The sequence below is a fragment of the Spermophilus citellus genome (genome assembly GCF_964194105.1).
Source record: "Spermophilus citellus genome assembly, chromosome: 11".
NCBI classification, from domain to species: Eukaryota; Metazoa; Chordata; class Mammalia; order Rodentia; family Sciuridae; genus Spermophilus; species Spermophilus citellus.
This window is the reverse complement of record NC_138192.1, coordinates 123536256-123557225: the sequence shown is the minus strand read 5'-3', so window position 1 is coordinate 123557225 and position 20970 is coordinate 123536256. Positions and strand designations below refer to the sequence as shown.

General features: G+C 40.2%; 1 protein-coding gene across 2 annotated transcripts in view; it reads left to right on the top strand.

Moving 5' to 3' along the window:
- The first annotated feature begins 17933 nt into the window (after window positions 1-17933).
- The window catches only part of DOCK10 (dedicator of cytokinesis 10), a 249127-nt gene continuing 246090 nt past the window's right edge, over window positions 17934-20970 (top strand). For both annotated transcript variants that reach the window (XM_081261150.1, XM_081261149.1), the window contains exon 1: window positions 17934-18200. In XM_081261150.1, the coding sequence (XP_081117276.1) occupies window positions 18078-18200 (123 nt within the window). In that variant the 5' untranslated portion in view covers window positions 17934-18077. The remainder of the gene's footprint in view (window positions 18201-20970) is intronic.

The window sequence follows — 20970 nt, the reverse complement described above, 5'->3', positions numbered from 1 at the left end:
CATGATATCACCACATCTGGGGACTCCCACCACATGCTCCTCTTCAGGATGGCATCAGATGACTCCCTTTCTACCCAAAGTGGTCACTCACCCCAAGGTTGGACCAAGACACTAGTAATTCATTCCAAACAAATGTTGGATTTGTTGTAAAATTAGAATATCCATGGGGAAAAACAATCAGCCACAGATAGAAGAAATCAAATGCTTTGTATAAGCTATTCCAAATACTTGGAAATATTTCTGTATGTGTTAGGAGTATCTTCCTCAGTTGGATGGTATACAGTAATGGATCAGAACCGAGATCTCTCCAAAGTCATTTTTCTATATACTCAACCCTAATTTTTTGTTTTTGGCAATGAGATACATCAATTTTAGAGTGTTTTTTCATTTTTATTTTACATTGTTAAATATCTATATATCATGCCCTAGTTGTGCCTTTAATTTTCAAAGTCCATGGTACAGCTATAATTTTTAAATGACTGAATTTTGAAAGTCAGAAGTATGTCCTTCCATCTCTCTACTTTTGCATTTATATGACAACTTCATTTGTTTATCTCAAAGATAATACCAAATTCTAATTTCTGATCTCCAAGAAATAGAATAAAAGAAACAGGCCAGTCCAAATTCCATAAGAGACCAATCAAGTCCCTGCTGTGACACACTTTCCTAACAATAATTCACTGTAATGACACCCACCACAATTGTAACTAACAATCAATTCTGTAATTCTTCATATGATGTTTTTCTCCCTTAACTAGAACAGATCTCAGGAGAGGAATAGTCTGTATGTATCAATATTGCCTGGCTCATAATAAGTATCTGTTGAATGACTGGATACAATAAATATATGTTATTGTTTCTATTTATTGAACTCATGATCATGATGTGAGTTGCTAATTATTTCATACATAAAGATAAGAAATCTGTACTGTATATGTCTCCCTTAGAATATTTCAATTTTAATACATTAACTAAAACATTTTGTTTCTATTCCTTGATTATTGAAATAGGATAAACTCAGAAATATTTGAACTACATATTAAGCACATTATCAGTAAAATGTTATATGACATAGTATTATGGTTTGGATACAAGGTATCCCCCCAAAAAATTCCTGTGTTAATGAAGGAATGTTCAGATGTAAAATGATTGGATTGTGAGAGGTGCGATCTCATCAGTGGATTAATCCATTGGGTGGATTAATAATATGCAAGGACTAACTAGGTGGTTACCGTAGAGGGTGGGATATGGCTGCAAGAGGTAGGACTCTGGGGGCATGCCCTTATGCTATTATGTTCTGCCTCACTTCAGGTCCATAACAAAGGAGTTGGCCCATCATGGACAGAACCTCTGAAATCATGAAATAAAATAAGCTATTTCTCCTCTAATTTGTTTTGTTAAAGAATTTTTGTCACAGTGATAAAAAGCTGACTAACATATCTAGAGATTATAGCATCAGTATCCAGCACTTGGAGCATTCAATATTTACATACCAGATAGAAGTGTTTCTCTCAAGTGACTTACAACGTTATTAAACAATAATAAATGAGAATGATGTTACTTTTTCTCCATATATTTTAACAGAATAAATTATTTTATCTGAATTTAAGATAAATAAAGTAAATTTGCAAATTAAAAATATCTTCAGATTGTTAGAGTGAAAATCTGACCGTGAAAGTACATATTCTATCAATCACGACTCCTTCTGTGTACATAGGATGAAAAATTATACATTAGAATGCTGGAAAAGATCCAAATAGAAATTACATCATTTCTTCCACAGAAACTGAAATTATGTAAGGTAATAGAAAATATATTATAAAGTTAACAATGTGAAGAGTGCTTCAGATGGTCAGCTCAAGGGGCACTACCTGTTCTCCACACATAAACAGAATATTGTTTACTGCTCAGGAAAGGCATCAAAGGAAAAAATGGCTTGAGAGGTGATTTGAATGATAGTTGGAAGTAAGGCAAGCAGAGAATTCCAAGCCAGGGAAATGACTTTGAACCAGGATGTAGAAGTAGCATATTGAGCCTACTGAAGTTAATGAATAGGCCTATCATGACACATCTTAGCGAGAATGTGCAGCATGAGCTAATGAGATAATAACTTCTATGCTTTTCCAGATGCTGAAAGATATTTTTCCTCTTCCTACCCCAGGGAATATGTAAATTCCTTTCAGGGCAAAGGTCCACTCATGCTACCAAAGGATGCAGCTGGAATTATTATATAACCTGGACAGGAAATGTAACTTTATTGACACCTTAAAGAGCAAAATGCCACAGGGAAATGATGCTTAATGAGCTTTTAATTGGTTTTCCATTGAATCTATAACATCAGTTATAATCAATTTGGAGATAACTGACAATTTTGCAAAGTTTATCTTTTCCTAATCAATTAATATTGCATACTTTTCCAAATATTTAGATCTTATTCCAAACTTTATTTTTTCCTTTGAGCCTTATAAAGTTCATATCATACTTATCCATGGATATGTAAGTTTCCTCATGCTATTTTAAATGGTATCTTTAATTTTTTTCTTTGTTTCTGTGATACATAGGTATAGATATTAATTTGTATATTAATATATATTCATACATACACATAAAACTGATTTTTATATAAGTTATGCACACAGAAAACTTGACAATCTCTCTTTTATTTTAATTTAATAATTTGGTAATAAAGCAAGTACTATATTGTTTTGAATCTTCCACCTACCCGGTCAAATTCTCTTTCAACAATAACAATTCCTATTCTTTCCTTACAATTCTATAAGTAGAGTCACTTTATTTTACTTACTGTGGTTATTTGCCTTAATATGCCACATAGATTGTTCAAAAAAAAAAAAAAACAGAATGAAACCAGTAGTAGTGATTGTGGTGAATTGTTTTATGACTTAAATATCGTTTCCTCTTTTTAGATTCAGTTACTTCCACTTTTTCTGTTTGCAAAAAGCTTTTGTGTCTTAATTTTATCAAATGCTTTCCCTGTATTGCTGAATAGATTATGCAATTTTCCTCCTTTATTCTGTGACAAAACATATGCTTTTATTTTCAACTACTACGCCAACTTTGTTTTTTGACCATAAATTAATTCAACTTGGACTGAAGCTCTTCTATATTTGTTAATACTTTGTTAGGATTTGTTTTACCTATATTGCTAAGTGAGATTGGAATATGTTATTTTCTCACACCATCATTTTTGGTTGTAGTAGGAAAGTTTTCTTAGTTTTATAACATGAGTTAGAATACATAGCTTATTTTTTCAATTCTTTGGAAGATCTAGTACAGTTTTAGAATTATTTCCTTTTTGAATATTAGATTGGACTACCCAGAGAAGTCAGCTGAGCCTGGAATGTTATTTCAATAATTTATTTAATCAAGCTACTATATAATTTTAGGACAATTATAGTCAGTTTTAATAAGCTTAATTTTTCCAGGAATTTTTCCATTTCATTGAAATTTTTCCAGTTTTCATCACAAGTTTTCTTACTAAATTGTTAATTTTGCTAGGTCATCATCAATTTTTCATTAGCTATACCAGCTAATAATCTACTATAGACTTGTATTACCATAATATTGATAGTGTTTCTTCTCTTCTTCCAACTTGATCAATTTCTCCAGAGATTTGCTAAACAGCTACGGAAGCTTTGGAAGCTTTAGATGTCTATTTATAAATTTTAAAACACATAGAACTTCATGTTTTTCCCATGGATTTATACATTTTTGTATGTTAAAATTAATTCACAAGGAAAACTACTAAATTCTATGAAGTAAATCAGATACCTAAATAAATGGAGAGATAGTCCATGTTCATGGATCAGAAGATTCAACATTGCCAAAAGGTCAGCTCTTCCAACATGATTCGTATATATTCCACTCAATCCTAACCAAAGCCCCAGAATTTATTTGCTGAATACTGATGAACTATTTCTAAAGCAGATATGCAAAAGCAAAAAAAAATTATAATCATAATAGCTAATACAACATGAAGGAGAGGAACAACTTCAGGGGACTGATATTCCTCAACTTCAAGATTTACTATAAAAATACAGTAATCAAGATCATGTGGTAGTGGAGAAAAAAAATACACCACACATCCAGTAATCACACTCCCTGTTATTTACTGAATGTAGTATTAGAGAAAAGGTAAAGTGTGTTTAGTATTGTAAGAAACTGTCAAGCCACCTTCCATTGTTATGTACCAAATGAGTTTATACAAAATCTTGCACCCAAGTGTTTATAGCAGCTTTACTCTTAGTTGTCAATCAAGATGGAGTCAATCAAGATGTCCTTGATGAATGTAGGTGAATGCATAAATAAACAGTAATTCATCCAAACAATGAAATGATATTTGGTACTAAAAAAAAAAAAAGTCAGCTATCAAGCCATGGAAAGACACAGAGGAAACTTAAATGTATTTCATTAAGTGAAATAAGCCAATCTGAAAAAGTTTCCAATTATATTACATTTTAGAAAAAGAAAAACTCTGAAGATGATAAAAAGATAAGAAGATAAGCAGCTACTGGCGAATAACAGAGCATCGAGGACTTTTAGGGCAATGAAACTGTTTTTTATGATACTTCAATGGTGGGTATATCTCATTATACACACGTTTGTCAAAACCCATGAAGTGTACAACACAAAGTAAACCCTGATGTGAACTATACGCTTACCAACTGATCACCTGTAGCAAATGTACCATTCTAGTTGTGGGTGTCCACAGTGAGGGAGGCTGTGTAGATATGTGAACGGGGAGTTTGTGAGAATTCTCTACACTTCCAGCTCAGTTTTGCTGTGAACTTAATATTGTTCTAAAAAATTTTCAGTCTATTTTTAAAATAATGTGTATTCTGAAATGCTCTTTACATGTGTGGATCTTTCCTTACAGTGTGCTAATATTCTTTATTCTGACTTTCTGTCTGTATTTAAAAAATTGCCACAGGCACATATTTCATATCACTATATCACTACCTCAGTTATTCTTACCATCATTGATATATCGCACCATAACTGGAAGCAGAGGTCAGAGCCATGACACTATTTGTAAGTCTGAGCTATTTCCTATATCTTTCAAAGAAACCCACTCATCCAGTATGTTACTAAGCTTTCAACACTCCCTCAAGGGTGGCCTTTCCTACATTGGTTTCCTGACTTCCTGGCAGAGCTGTGACTCCCTGTATGTGTTTCTGGATTACCATAATACTCTTATATTACTTATCTCCTCCAGGATAGAACTTTTCTATTCCAACACCTATGAAAGTTACCCCAAATACTATATATCAAACAAACGTTTGCCATGTAAATGGATAAGATTAATTGTGTGAAATTATAATGGGCAATTGGAGAGATTTGGCCAGATTGCTTCTACCTAAATTTTTTCTCCTCTACAAATTAACTTCTAATTTTTTTCCAATGTTTTTTCCTTTTGTACTTCTCCTGCTTAAATACAGGCCAACCTGTTTTTAACATGGATAACCATCTTGGCCCTGCTTTTCTAGATTTGCACCTGTCCTTTTGTGTTAACTATGGTACATAAGTGCCCCTCCTTCCACCAGGATGTGGAGTTTTGATCTGGGCTGGCCTCATGACTTACTTTGACCAAGGGAATGTAGTGCATTAATTCCAGGACAACTAACAGGCATGGCAGGGTCCATCTCCTCCCTCTTGAAAACCAGTTACCATCTAGCTGGTTTATAGATTTAAACTAGTGAGTGATGGAAAGTCATGGAGAACAAAGTCACAGAAACTGTACAAGAGCACTTCAGCAAATATGGGAGCCTCCTAGATGCTCTAGCCACAGTAGAACTCCTCCTTGAACTGCCACAGAAATGATCCCAGGCAACCATGTGAAGAACATCCAAGCTGATTCCAACCAAAGCCAGGATCAGAGTTAATACTAGTAAATCATTTTTTTTTTATCTTAGTCTACAGAGTTCTAGAGTGGTTTGTTCCATAGCAATACCTATCTGAAACACGCTCTAAATATTCAAAGTCAAAAGAAATTTAGGTTTATAAATCCGTTGGAATATCAAGAAAAATTCTTACATTGGGAGTACCTACTAGACTTCTGAGTCTAAAGATGACATCTCAAAACTGTGATTCAGATATCAGGGAGGTTCTGTAGATACTAATCACAGTCACTGCCACAGCTTCCCTGTGAACCTCAAGCTGGTGGCTGCACCCTAGATCCCAAGCCTGACCTCCACCACTGCCTCAGTAAATCCAAGTCCCTTTCTACCTTGTTTCCCAGCAGCCCCACAGCTGCAACCCAGCTGGCACTTTATAGTGCCTTCTGAAACTCCCTGCAACCTTCTATCACACCCAGTGCTTCTAACTGCAAACTTTACTTCATATCCAGAATACATACTCAAGGGAGCTTGAGGTGGAAGATTTTACCTTTCCAACCTCAGGCTAGAAGCAGAATTGAATGGATAATGGGAGAAGTCTAGTATCCACCACCACTACCAATAGATTCTAAGTCTATTCCTTGTGACTCATAGACATGGAATATGCAGTAAGGACATTTTGGCTCCACTGTGTATTAGATGTATGACCTTGTTCAAATGACTTAGGCAGTGTGAGCACCAGCATCCTCGCCCATAAAAATGGAGAGACTTGTATTTAATTTGGAGTGTTTTTCAAGAATTTGGGAAACATTTCAAAAGTTTATGGTAAAAATCTGGCACTTGGTACTCAGCCATTAAAGAAGTTCTACTAATGGAGAAAAGCACAAGTGAATTAAAAACCACTGCACACAGAGGGTAATATCTGATCAGGTAAAAGTGACACATGTCAAACTAGGAAGGAAAAATTCATCCTAAAGAAGATGGCTTCTGATCTGAATCTAGAACTATGCAAAGGCCAAAAACAAGGAAAAGGAAATTCCAAATGCTGATCTCTTCCTCATTCAATCTGTGAATATATAGGAAGAATCATGATCCCTGTGGCTCTGTACTATATTTCAAGAACACTATCACTAGCTTTTGATTTTCACCCCTTCATGTTTCTGGATTGATGGTAAACAGGGATAATCATAGGATTTGGGTAACTAGGTAGCATTCCTACTTTTGCCACCAAGCAGTCTTATTGTTCCCTAGTGGATCTGAGGTACAGTTCTGAATTTCTAGGTTTTCATTTGTTTTATACACAAAACACCAACAGTAAAATCAAAGCAAAGCCAATGAACATAAATAGCTTAAATGACTTCCATGCCACTTCCAGCTTTGACAGTCTCTAAAATGCTTTGGCATCTATATATCAGACACCCTAAATGTGAATCCAACAAGAAAATTCACACTAGCAAGTTAAATAAAGCCTATTAAATAGAATCACGTACTAACCATTAGACTTGGCTTCACAGGTAAACTTCATCTAAGTGGTGAACATTGGTTGAATAAATGTTGAAGCAAATGAAAGCAGAAAAGGATAATGAAAACCTGATGCTTTAGGGAATATTTTATCCAGCTTCACAAATCATACCCATGTGCTTTTAAGTCTCTCCAATGCGAGCATTTCTTCAGTAGAAGATGGGCTATGTGGCAGAGTGTCAGCAAGGCCTCTTGTTCCTGTCAGCTTGGAGTGTTCGACACACAATGACACTAACCGTACTCCTAAAAAACTACAAAGAGTATTTTGATTTTATTCGAATTTTAAAAACTAGTTGCATAATAACTCTCCTATTGCATTTAAGATTTGTATAAAAATAGCTATTTTACTTCTTTTTTTCCTCCTTTAGCAATAAGCAAACAAGGGTAAAAGGGACAATATCCTTGATTAGCTCAGAACAGAGCACATTTTAAAGCCTACACACGAGAAACTGTTAGAAGATAAAGCTATTAAAAACCCTCATCTACTTGTATTAATAAATTCTAATGATCATGTGGGGAAGAACAAAAACCCATTTGCTTTTATTTGAATAGACATCCTCAAGACCAATCAATCTGCCAATTCTGCTCAGGGCTTCAGAGAAGCTTACCATTTGTGCTGCTTTCCCACCTCTGGGCCAAACTGTGATATTTCTATTTCACTTCACTTTACCACAGCAAGAGCAGAAGCAGGCAGAATAGATGCACAGGAAATGGGTTAGTGCAAACACGAGTGCATACCAAAACCACATGCCTGAGAAAAGAGTGGTGACAACTGACACTCTTTTCTTTTTTTTAAGAAAAATTTCCTGGAAATCTTTTTATGTCAATTAGAGCTACCGAAAATGTTTTCTTCAACTGTTTTCTACTACCTAATCAGGGTATGGAATTAATGTTTTGCAAAACTTATAGTATTTATTAAACTTTACAAGTGTTATGCTTCTTTCTGGGTCTGCTATTAGAAAAAATATGCATACCTTCTCTTTTGGAAAATAATCACTTGATATTTGTAAATATATATATATATATATATATATATATATATATATATATATATGTATATACATACATATATATTAACATTCTATTAACTCTGTGAACAAATTGAAAATTATGCTATGACTTCCCAATAGGAACAAATTTTATGTTCATATGTATCCACATATCTATGACATATCTAAATTATATGAATTAGACCCTAAAATCAATAAGAGAAAGACTATTAACACAATTTAAAATGGGCAAAAAAAAAATTGAGTGAGTTTGGCTAGATTTCTTTCATTCTTTTCTTATAGGAAATTGCCTGTTTTTTTTCCCCCATCAATTGGTAAAGGATTTTTGTAATCTTTGTCTATTACAGATATTGGTCATTGGTCTTTTATTTGTTTTTACTACAAATATTTGCCAAATTATATAATTTGCCCTTTGGCTTTTTTTATATATATTTTTTACCACAATGAAGACTTAAGTTTTATGTATTTAAACATTACAATTTTTTTCTTCTATAACATCTAAGGCACCCCTCTTGATTAAGAGAACATCAGGACTTTAACAACACACGTACATATGCACACGCGCACTCACACGTGCTCTCTCTCTCTCTCTCTCTCTCTCTCTCTCTCTCTAATAAACTCAAAACCAGTTCCTTGAGGAGACTAATTAGTAGATAATCCCCCTTGAAAACCCAATTGAGGAACAAAGGAAGGAAGCAAAATAACTCCAGATTAAGAATGAGAAAAGTGACTTAGCTACTGATTGAGGAAAGATTTTAAGAGCCTTTAGATAAAAGCAAAAAGACCAAATTAAATGTCAACAGAGGAAATAGGATGTGGGACTCTTGGCTCATTCTCTCTCTTACAAGTCAGTGTCACGATGGAGGGAGCTTATTTACATGAGATAGGATGACCAAGTCCACTCATTGTCTATGAGAAAATAGTGCTCTGCTCAGGTCAGCTATAAAGGAAGGCAGTTGCTGTGGTATATTCACATATGTACATAGGAAAGTCAAGTCAGATTCATTCCACTGTCTTTCCTTATTCTATTCCTCTGCCCTTCCCTTTATTCCCCTTCCTCTCTATTTTTTTTCCTATTTTTATCCCCCCACCTCTTATTTTGGATTAGCTTCTGCATGTCAGAGAAAACATTCTACAGTGAATCTCACCATCATGTATATCCACAAGACACTAAGTACTGGGGACTGAATTAGAACAAATTATATTCCTTGTTTTTATAATTATGTCAAAGTGAATCCTAATGTTATGTAGAACTAAAAAAAATAAAAGTGTTCACAGAAAAATGAAAGAAGGCATTTTGGGGACAACTGGAGAAATTTGAATATGAACTGGGTAATAAAAAATTAAGGAATTGTTGAGTTTACTGTGTTAAATGATATTGTATTTATGTAGGAGAATGTTCTTACTTGGGAGATAAATGCTAAACTATTTAGAGATGAAAAGTTATGGCATAATTTAACCATTTCAAATTATGGGTATACATTCTATTCTTTTTGGTATTCTTTTAACAATTTTGAGGAATGTTTAAAATCTTCATAATGAAGCTAAATCGAATGCATATTAGAGGGAACACATAATTTAATGCTACATGAAATTCTAAGGCAAATGTTTCTGAAATCTAGAAAAGTTGGAGGATATTGTTAGTAAAATATAATTATTAAGAAATAAAATAAGTGGAAATCTTGTATAGACCAATTACCACAGAAGAGATTTGAAACTGATTATAGATCGCCCATTTAAAATGTGCCACAACCAGATGGCTCCACAGCTGGATTCTCTCCAACCGCTAGAGAATAAATAATCCCCGTGTTATTTAAACTGTAGTAGGCCATGGAAAGAGGCAGAAGGCTCTCCAATCCAATTTAGTAAGCTAGAAAAATATATCTGGCAAAATGTAGTAAACTTAATTCCTAAAAGAGAAAAGAACAATCCCACCCATGTGTAGAGATGCAAACTTCTTGATGAAATATTAGAATGTGGATTTATTTTTAGATTGCTGCCTTTAAAAACTAAAATAATTCTGTGACCACTTTGTTAGATATTGACGTGTCTATCTGGGAATGGTGGATGTCTGGAATAATCCACACACTGCTGAAGAGGAATAGAAAATCAAAATGCCAAGCAAAGGAAATGCACAGGGTTGACTCAGGCATGGGAGAAATTGATACATCCCATCCGATATTTACTAATCCTTCCCTTCTTCCTTAGATTCAGCCCAAATCTGCCTCTGCATAACTTTCACAGATGGAGAAAAAAAAGATCCCAGGACATTTTTCCCCCTGAGGCCAGACAATGAATTAAAGCCAAATTTGGAGAGAAAAGACAAGATTGGTTTCCACTTAAAAATCTTCTTTCCTGTCAGTCATTTACCTCCCTTTGAGCTATGCCCCCAAGGAGTCTGTTGGACCAGTAGTGATAAAGTGCTGTACCGGGAATATCCTGGGCAAAATCCCACAGCCTGGCAGAGGTTCACGTGAAAATTGTATCACTTTAAGTGTAATTTTCTTCCAAGGACTGGTCTGTCTTCTAACACAGTAATGGATACATATCATATTTGATCCATTTGTCCATAAATAACCTGGAAGCACTCGGCTTTGTCAAATGGTCTCAGCTCTGGATAGAACTAAAGTATCCTCATCCATATAATCCCTTTTGCACGTATTTTTCTTGTCACTCTTTAATATTCCTTTGGCAAGGCCAAAAAAAAATGTACCTTATGAAATGGTATTCAGCCAAATAAAAACAACAACAATAATAATACTGAATTAAATCCCATTGTTTGCATTTTTATTAAAAAAAAAATGGGGACTGGGGCTGGGGCTCAGTAGTAGAGTGCTCACCTGGCCGAGTGAGCCACTGGGTTCCACTCTCAGCACCACATAAAAGTAAATAAACAAAATAAAGGTATTGTGTCCATCTACAACATATATATATATATGAAGTATTTGTGTCAAAATACTTCTTACATTTTTGTTTATAATCAGGTCTAATTTCTTATTGCTGAATAAGACAAGTTTTAAACTTTTAATAACAACTTTTTTTTAAAAAAAGGTTTATTTATTTCTGCTATCAAAGAACAGAATTATGACAGTGTAATTTAACAATCCTAATTGGCTTCATTTTTAATTTTAAAATCAGGTAACACTTCATTCCATAAAACAGAATCAGTTTTCCTATGAGCCAAGCCCTGCTCAAAAATAATTTGATGAGTTAACATCAGATTATTTATTTTGCTTACACAAAATAAGGACAAGGGAACTTCACTATTTCACCAGTTGAAAATGGCTGTTCTCCCCCCAATCTAGATTTCTCTGGGAGGACCAGATGTGTCCGCTTGGTTTGATTGACTCCATGTTGTTGCCCCGACCCCCCCCCCCCCCGGAATATTGTCTCTGTTGAAAAACTAGCTTCACAAAGAAGGTGGCAGCAGGAAAATTTCAGAATCCAAAGCTTAAAAATAAGTCTTGGGCAGTGTGGTGTTATTTTCTGTCTCTGGGAGGGATCATCTGGTGTCTGAGGCCTGGGGACAGAGGCAAAGTCCCCAGCTGCCCATCCAGGAGATGTCACTCTCAGTAGTGTCTGATGTCCTGAACTTTGCTCTACCAGGATGACGGTGGGTAAGGAGCAGAAGGTCACAGGGGCCCTCTGACCCTCTGAGAGACAGAGCTCTCCCTGGGAAGACCCTGGGGCTGAGGGTCAACGGCCAGGGGAGAATCAACAACTGTCCCCACCTGTGGTCCCTGAGGTCCTGGGGCAGGGATGTAGGAGGTAGCTATTGTCATAAGACGTCCCCATCCCCAGCCAGGCTGACCACCTGGCTAAGTAAGGAAAAAGAAGGTGTCCCTCCTCCGCCTGGAAGGGGAGGAAGTGACACCCAGGGAAAGGCCGGGAAGTGAGGCCACCGTCACATTCAAGTTCAGGGTGCGAAAGCTCAGTCTGCCCTCCAACAGGCCCCAAACTCGGCTCCCCTTCATGGGCCACTGGGCCACGTCCCTTCTGAGAGTCACACCCGGCCATTTATAGGCACAAGGACCCAGAAGTTCCAGGGACATGTCCAGGTTTAGGCCCTCAGATCCGGAAGTGCCTCAAGCGTCCATGTTTAGGCCCCCGGATCCGGAAGTTCCTCAGACATCCATGTTTAGGCCCCTGGATCTGGATCCAGAAGTTTCAAAGGTGCATATCCATGTTTAGGTGCCCAGATCCGGAAGTTCCTCAGGCACACATCCATGTTTAGACCATAGCATCCAAAAACGCCTCAGGTGCACATCCATGTTTAGGCTCTAGGATCTGGAAGTTCCTCAGGTGTCCATGTTTAAGCCCCTGGATCCAGAAGTTCCTCAGGAGTCCATATTTAGGCCCACAGATCCGGTGGTTCCTCAGGTGCACGTCCATGTTTAAGCCCCAAGGTCCGGAAGTTCCTCAGCATCCATGTTTAGGGTCTAGGATCCGGAAGTGCCTCAGGCGTCCATGTTTAAGCCCTTGGATCCGGAAGTTCCTCAGTCGCACGTCCATGTTTAAGTCCCTGGATCACGTCCATGTTTAAGTCCCTGGATTCCTCAGTCGCACGTCCATGTTTAAGTCCCATCAGTCTTCCATGTTTAGGCGGTAGCAACCGGAAGTTCCTCAGGCACACATCCATGTTTAGAACATAGCATCCAAAAGTGCCTCAGGTGCATGTCCATATTTAGGCTCTAGGATCCGGAAGTTCCTCAGGTGTCCATGTTTAGGCCCATGGATCCGGAGGTTCCTCAGGTGTACGTCCATGTTTAAGCCCCCAGGTCCGGAAGTTCCTCAGCATCCATGTTTAGGCTCTAGGATCCAGAAGTTCCTCATGCGCAGGCCCATGTTCAAGCCCCAAGATTCAAAAGTTTGTTGGGTGCACGTCCATATTTAGGCCCCCATGTCCAGAAGTGCCTCAGGCGTCCATGTTTAGGCCCCCGGATCTAGAAGTTCCTCAGGTGCATGTCCATCTTTGGGACCTTGGATGCGGAAGTGCCTTAATAACTTAACTTTTAATAACTAAATAAAATGTATTCACCGCAATTACGGTACCATATTATCCGGATAAGTTATTTCCCTCTGTGGAACTCTTTCCTTATTGTAAAAAATAGAGTACATACACTTTTCTTTCAATAGGGAATCAGAAAGGAGGTCTTGCTATATTAGAAAATCATTTGAATTTGGAAATTTGCATTTCTAACTCAATGCCTATCTTCTTTTTTATTAATTAGCAAATGTCTCTCCTTCTAATGTGCATGCTATTAAATTCTCTCTCAGCTTTCCCTTATGTACATGGGGGCAATATTTCATGTCCCAGCTCCCTTTTAGGATGAGTGAGTTGTGAATCAAGTAAAATAGAATGCTTTGTAAGTTGTGCAACACTAAACAAACTTACAACAGTTGAGCCTTGAGACATGCTGACGCAGAAGTGAATGCCCAGGGTGCACTGGTCTTGGTATCACTTAGGGGAGGTTGCTCAATGCCACAGAATTACTCTAAACAGTGTTCATCCTAGTTCCTACTGTCTCTGAATATCAAGACTTGAACTCATAGTCAGGACGGATGACTGAATTTCACACCACTATGCATGCCTTTAGGTCTTTGGGAAAATAAAAAACAATTTTCGTTTATACTTACTGTTGCAATGAAAAGATTCCTAAAATCTTTTCTTACTCATAAAACCGATGCTATCAGCCCTGAGCAAAGTCCTACAGAAGGATGATGAGTGAGGATTATTGACAATTTTGTTCTTCTAGTCTAATAGATCTTTGGACAAGTAATAAGGGCTTTCCATGTCTTAAAAAAAAAAGCCACTGGTGCTTTCATATATGGAGGAATTGTATCTGGGCTTTAAATAAGGGAGGGAGGCAGAGAGGGAAGAAGGAAAGGTATTATGGTTTGGATATGAAGTGTCCCCCAAAGGGCAGGTACTAGCCTGTAGGAGGCCAGGCCAAGTGGGAGAAGAGGTAGTCACTGGGGGTGCACACTTGAAGAGGATATTGGGACCCTGACCCCTCCTTGCTCTCTTTACTTCCTGAGCACCAGGAGCTGAGCACTTTTGTTCTGCAATGTGCCTCACCTCAGGCCCTAAGTGAGGGGCCAAAAGACCATGGACTGAAACCTGTGTACTCATGAGCCAAAATAAATCTTTCCTCCCCATAAGTTGATTATCTCAAGTGTTTGGAGTTTTTTTACTAACACAAAAGGGGAGAGAGAAAAGGAAAGAGAGTGGGTCAAGGAAAAGAAAACTCCATGTTATTGAGACATTTTCAGTCTTATAAGAGAGCCATAATAATATGAAATGTAATAACACAGTCCTGGGAGACTCCATCTCTGAAGTCTTATCCCCTGTTCCCCATTGCCCACCCATCCCCACCATTAATGCTTTGTAAGTCGCTTACTTTATTTGAAATAAAGCTTTTTGGAGACAGGGACTATTTTCTTAGCTCTGCATCCTCTGGAAGAGTGAGAATAGAATGGTCCATAGTTGATATTCCATTAAGTGTCTGTTGAGTAGGGTTATTTCTTTCTGATTGAATGGCTTGACCCATGCCACCTCAAATGAAGAGGAGAACTAGAACATGATAAAATTTGATTGTAGCTTATGCCTTTTATATATTAAAGAAGAACATAGGATAAAGAGGTTGAATAACTCCATTTACAGTATTTTAAAATTCAAATAAATTTATTTATGCGAAAGTTTATGTCCAGTGGCAGCACACTAACCCTATCCCTAATCTTAACCCAATGAAATCTTTGTGCTAGACACTGTTTAAGAAATTTACACTGATTTGCATACCCACTGAGCACCCAACCACATAGTTAACTATTTTATTTCCCCAATTTTCAGATAAGGAAACTGAGGCTTACAGAAGTCTGGTAACTTGCTTGAGGTAGAAGTAAATTTGAGGTTTAGAGGCATTTGGACTATAGAAAATGCACCTTCCACAGGTATTCTACAATTTTCATAGTCCTCAAATTCATGTTTTATAAACTGGCTGTTCTCTGGGAAATGGCAACCAGCATGGTCATATTTCAGCAATGGCATCTCTTAAAATGAAAATGTCCTGGTATAGAATGCAGAATGAAACATGGATGACTTTGAACAGCTTGGAGTGGGTTAAAGTCCAAGCAGGAATGTAAGCCAAGAAACTTGATGTAAGTCATGTCATTTTCATAGATTTGCTATTACAAAGCATCTTAGCCATGTCTCTTGATACAGTTGAGAGATTGGGAATCACCAAAGAGAGAGTATCAAATTAGCAGATCTCAAGTCCAAAGTCCTTTATGCAGCAGAGGACATGCCTGCATCTTCTGCGTAGGTAGTGTGTGTGTATGTGCCTGTGGTTGGGATACTCAGCTCTCTCCCTATAGGACCCAGAAAGCTTCCCTGAAACCTATATGATTGTGGGGCTGAGGAGAGCCCTAGGTGGTATCATTATGGGAACTCTCTGGGAGTGAGACACTGTGGTCCCTATGTGACACACACCTATGTGTAATGTGTGATGTCTGCTGTTACACCAATGTCCACCTTCCTTCTCAGGGTGATCCATGGAATCAACATCACATAGGGTGTGAGTAGAGCAAACAGACTTTGGTTCATCAAATCCTCTCCCAGCAGATTCTTGGTCATCTGAAGCTGGAGAAAGTAAATTGGTAGTCACAAAGGAAGGACAAGTGATTTTCTGGTACTTGACATGGTTGAAGAGTGAGCCATGTGGGTTATTCAGGGTTTTGGATCATCAGGTTGCTCTGCCCCAGATGTACACTACGATGCACTTTTGAATATCACAGCCTTCCTTTCCAGCACTCTTTTCTCTCCTCCCTTTTGTCTCCCTGCCTCAGCCACTGAGCTCTCCCGTCACACAAGCCCATCTGAGCCTTATAGGAGTTACCCTTAAGCCAATATTTGCTGAGTGCCCACTATGTGCCAGTGTTCTGAAATCAGAGACAAATTAGGTATCCTTTCCTGAAATGCTCAGGTTTAATGTATTATCTCAAGAGACTATGCACTTAAAGGTGTCACACAGGTGCACCTGTTAAAGGGTGTGGTTAGAGAGAATTGTTCCTACATAGATCTCCTGAAGCCATTACAGAAGTAACCACCTACTTGCTTACCCTTATAGGTGAGGTTCCCGTACTGAGTACCAAATGGGAAAGTGCATATACAATGCAGAATACAGTATTTTGTATTATAGGTTGTGTTGGAACCAGATGATCTTTCAGATACTTCCAAAATCTTCCAGAGCTCCTGCCAAACATAATTTCTATAATATGCTGAAATGATGCCAAGTCAGTATTTCTGTCTAATTGAGTCCTAGGCAGCAGGGAGCTGACCCAAGTGCATTTAGCAGCTGTTTTAGAACTTTATACCGAAATGTGAACTTGGGTTAAAACTACATGCTTATTGACTTTAGAAAAAAATGGCAGGGTCACAAAGCCATAAAAAGAGGCTAAAAACCCCAGAATACTTGGAGAGGCTATCCCAGATCTCCCCAGACTGCCCTCCCAGGGGCTAGCATTGTTCTTCCACCCGCCAACATTGAGTTAGAAAACCACCCAGCATGTGACTCAGGCTGAGAAATCTTAGAAGACTTTAATCAGATAGCGATAGGCAGAGAGCAGGCCAGACAGACATTTGGTAAGACTGGGAACAGAAAAACAATACAAATGTTCAGTCCACTCTCCAAACCTGACCCATACTGCCCAGTAACCCCACAACTCAACTCTTACCTCCTCACCCTACCACCACCTGGAAATCTCTTACTCCACACTACCCTACTATGCTGCGGTTTAGATCGCATTAGTACCCGACACTGCCTTGTTCATTTCTTCTATTCATTTATTTATATAGGTGGGTACTTGCTGTCTCCCACTTCCACCACCAAACACCTTATCAGCCCCATACAGCCTTAAGGTGGGGCTGGTAAGTTACTCTCCTTATCCTGAGTTTCTAGAACAGTGTGAAGCTAGTATACACTCGGTGCTTAATGAATACTGGCTGAGGATGAAAATGAATGCGGAAGCTTATTCCACAGTCCTTTTCTCTCAGTAGGGACTTCGGACAATGGAGACTTCAAAACGCTGGCTTAGGAGGAGTTACGGATATCCCAGCCACCAGACCCTCAATAAGCCCTGACCCCTGTCCAGGGATAGAAGACGTGAGCTTCGCCCCCGCCCGTTCTCCAGACTGAAAATAGAGGTCTAATCAGCAAATGCGGCCAGAGCTCCAACCTTCCAAGCACTCTCCAAATGGGGGTGGTAGAGGTGGGCAGGCCCCGCCCGGAGCCCGGCAGCCGCCGCCGGGCGCCCTCCCCCGCCGCCTGCGGTCCCCGGAGTGGCAGCCCGGTCCCGCCAGCTGAGGTCGGTGGGCGGCGCGGGCTGGAGCCACCCTGCGCGCGTCCTGCTCCAGCTGCGCCGCCGCCGGGCCGGGGCAGCCCGCTGGGTGGCTGTGCGCGCCCAGCCCAGAGGAGCGCAGAGTTTGGAAAGTCGTCTGGAAGCTTCAGCGGAGGGAAGGGGGTGGGAAGAGTGGGGGTGCAAGACAGAAAAACCCGCCTCTCGTGAGTTAAGCGAGGAAGCGGGGGAAAAGCTCCGAGTTCCGCTTCCTGAACGGCGGGCGGGTAACGAAGGCTGGCGCGGGCAGGACCAGAGGGACCCGCGCTCTGGGACCGCGGCGGGATCGGCGCGGCCGGCGATGGCCAGTGAGCGGACCCGCAGGTTCACCCGGAGCCTGCTGAGACCGGGGCAGGCGGCCGAGCTCCGGCACAGCGCCGCGTCCGCCGCCGCGGTGGCCGTCAGCAGCCGACAGCAGCAGCGGGTGAGTGCGGCGCGTCCTCCGCGCCTCCTCGCGCGCTCGGGGCTGTCAGGGGGCCGGAGCCGGCCTCCGCGAAAGCTCGGCGCGCCCCTGCCCTGCAGCTCGCTAGTCCTTGCCCCCGCACTCCTCCCCCGCCGCCTCTGCGGGCGCCCCTGACGCCACCTCCTCGAGGCAGTGCCACCGACGCATAAGGACACGGGGCGCTTTGGGGCACGCGGGACGCTGAGAGGAACAGCTGCGTGGGCAGCAGAAATGCAGCGTGGGAGAGGATGTGCCCAGGTTTTGAGGAGGTTGGGAGGAGGCGGGGGTGCATCCACTTTATGGATAGGTGATGGGGGTGCTAAGGGACCCGGACGCGTGGGGGGTGGGGATCTACAGACTACACCTCTTAGTCCACGGTTTTGCGCGTCCCTCTCGCCCCGGTCGACTACTGAGCAGAGGGCAAAGGACGTTATCTGGGCTCCTGGCGCCGGCTTGAGCTAGGACACCCTCCCCACCACCTTCACTCTAGCATGGAAATAAATGTACTTCCGCTCAGCGCTCCTACCACAGGGCAAAACCCCACAAGCCGCTTTATACTGCTCCAGAAAGGGCAAATTGTACTGGCTGGTGGATCATTAAAAGGGTCCAAGTGGCTTCTGGTATGTTTCTGAGAGGTTTTGCGGGGTTCTCCCTTCAGTGGAGCGTTACTAGTTACTTCCTTATTGAAATGCCTTCTGAGTACTGGGTGATTTCCGCGGGAAGTTTTTGGGGCAGCAGCCAGTGTCTGGTGCCGAAATCCTATACATACATCTCCAGATGTTCATAAATTCCAGTAGGTGTCACAATCTGGGATGGAAGTGGCAAAAGACGGGGAGTCCACTCTGGTGGGAAAGGGAAGGGGAACAGCCTTACATGGAGACCCGGGCTCTGCAGCTGAGCTCGCAGCTTGACTTTGCTGGACCGGAATCCTCCTTGTGTGTTTCATTTTCCTTTTTGCCAGTAAATATCATTAGGAATTAAACGACTCTTTTTTTAGAGTGTCAAGGACAGTGTTGCTCTTGCCAATCACCAATGAGGAGGGAGCCAAAGGCTAGCTAGAGCCAGTTCCCACAGTGAGGACTATTCTCTAAAGCTAGAGGTTGGAAAGTTGAACAGAACGGAAGCAAATTGGCTGGCAGAGGAAGAGGCATCAGATGCCCAAGAAGGTGGGGGTGAGTGAGTTGGTGGCCTGGGTCCCTTCTTTTTTTTTTTTTTTTTTTTTTTTTAACCATTGGCTGCACTCTATAGCTACCTCCAGATGATTGGACTGTTAGCCAGCCCTGTGCCAGGGACGGCCTGTGGTTTTAATATCAGTATGCACATTTTCAAGGCAGGAAGGACAAACTGTCAAAAAGAACATTTGAAACCAAAAAAAAAAAAAAAAGGTAAAGATATAAGAAATCTTAAGACATGAGTAGAAAACAGTTTTTGCTTTTGAACCATCATTTGGGATTGCAACTTTGTCATTCTCTACCATTTGCTTTACAATAACTTTGTTTTTCAATTGATTCCTTTTACAGAATCCAGTTTACAATGTGATAGAGAAATACAGCCATAATAGTGTTCAACTGAAATAAACAGCATGCATCTATTTTTAGTTTTTTTTTAGTTTCTAAGTGCATTCTCCTAGAATTTTTGTAGCACTGAAATTTATATAAAGTGTATCTCTTCTACACACACACATATGCACAAACCCTTTCTCTAAAATTGTATGAGATTTGAAATCTTAGCAGTACTTTGTCACAGTGAATAAGCTCAGTGTCTTAAAGAGCAGTGGGAGAGGGAGATTCACTGGCAAAGGTGCTCCTCTGCCTCCCTTGCTTCACTTCAGCACCTTGGCCAACACTCCAGAGGAGCTCTTGCCAAGACTTTTCAAGGGATCTTACACATCTAGGCAGGCAGTGTTGGCAGCGATTTTGGCAGTGAGACATGTGCTTTGCTTTCCTCCCTATCTGCTCCTGAAGGGAAGCAGGAAGGTGACGAGTTCTCTTGAGTCAGTACCCCCACTTGGGGGAATGCTGAGAGGCAGGGTGCCTGTTTGGGACCTACAACCTTGACATTAGACTCTGGTGGAGACTAATCCTGGCTTATGATGATCCAACCCCTTTAGATTCTTAATATCTCTTCTAGAGGTCCTCAAAGCCTGGTTGTCAAGGGAGAAAAAGAATAGAATAAGGGGGTGAAATGATGGGTCACTCATTTCAGCACAGACTGGGTGGATTACCTGTGTGTGTAAGCTGTCATCTAGTGAAAGATATTTGAAGGGCACTGAGAAGTCCTGTTGAGAAAATCCATCTTGCTGCTACACAGGTAGTGTCCTTTCTGAAAGCCATGTTTTAGGAACCCAACTCCTCCGGCATGTTAAGAGATTGCTGTAGGGTTAGAACTTTGTCAGATCCAATAGGAGCTGAGGAGATTGTCAAATTAACAAGGTTGTTTTAAACTTTGTGAATGGTGTGTGTGTGTGTGTGTGTGTGTGTGTGTGTGTGATTTATTTATTATTGACTGATTGATTTCTATTAACACATAGACCAAGAAATCTTCAAGATGATCTTGGAATGTGGAAGCAGTCAAAGGGTTATTGAGTGATGTCAGCGACCAGGGCCCTGCATTGAGGGCAGTAGCTCAGGGAGGTAAAGGTATACACCAAAGCAAACTTGATTTCATTTTTGACCCAAGGCAATGGACCAGGCTTAAGTGTCTTCAAAGTCTTGGTTAGAATCCATCTTATTTTGTGAGCAGTTATGAATAA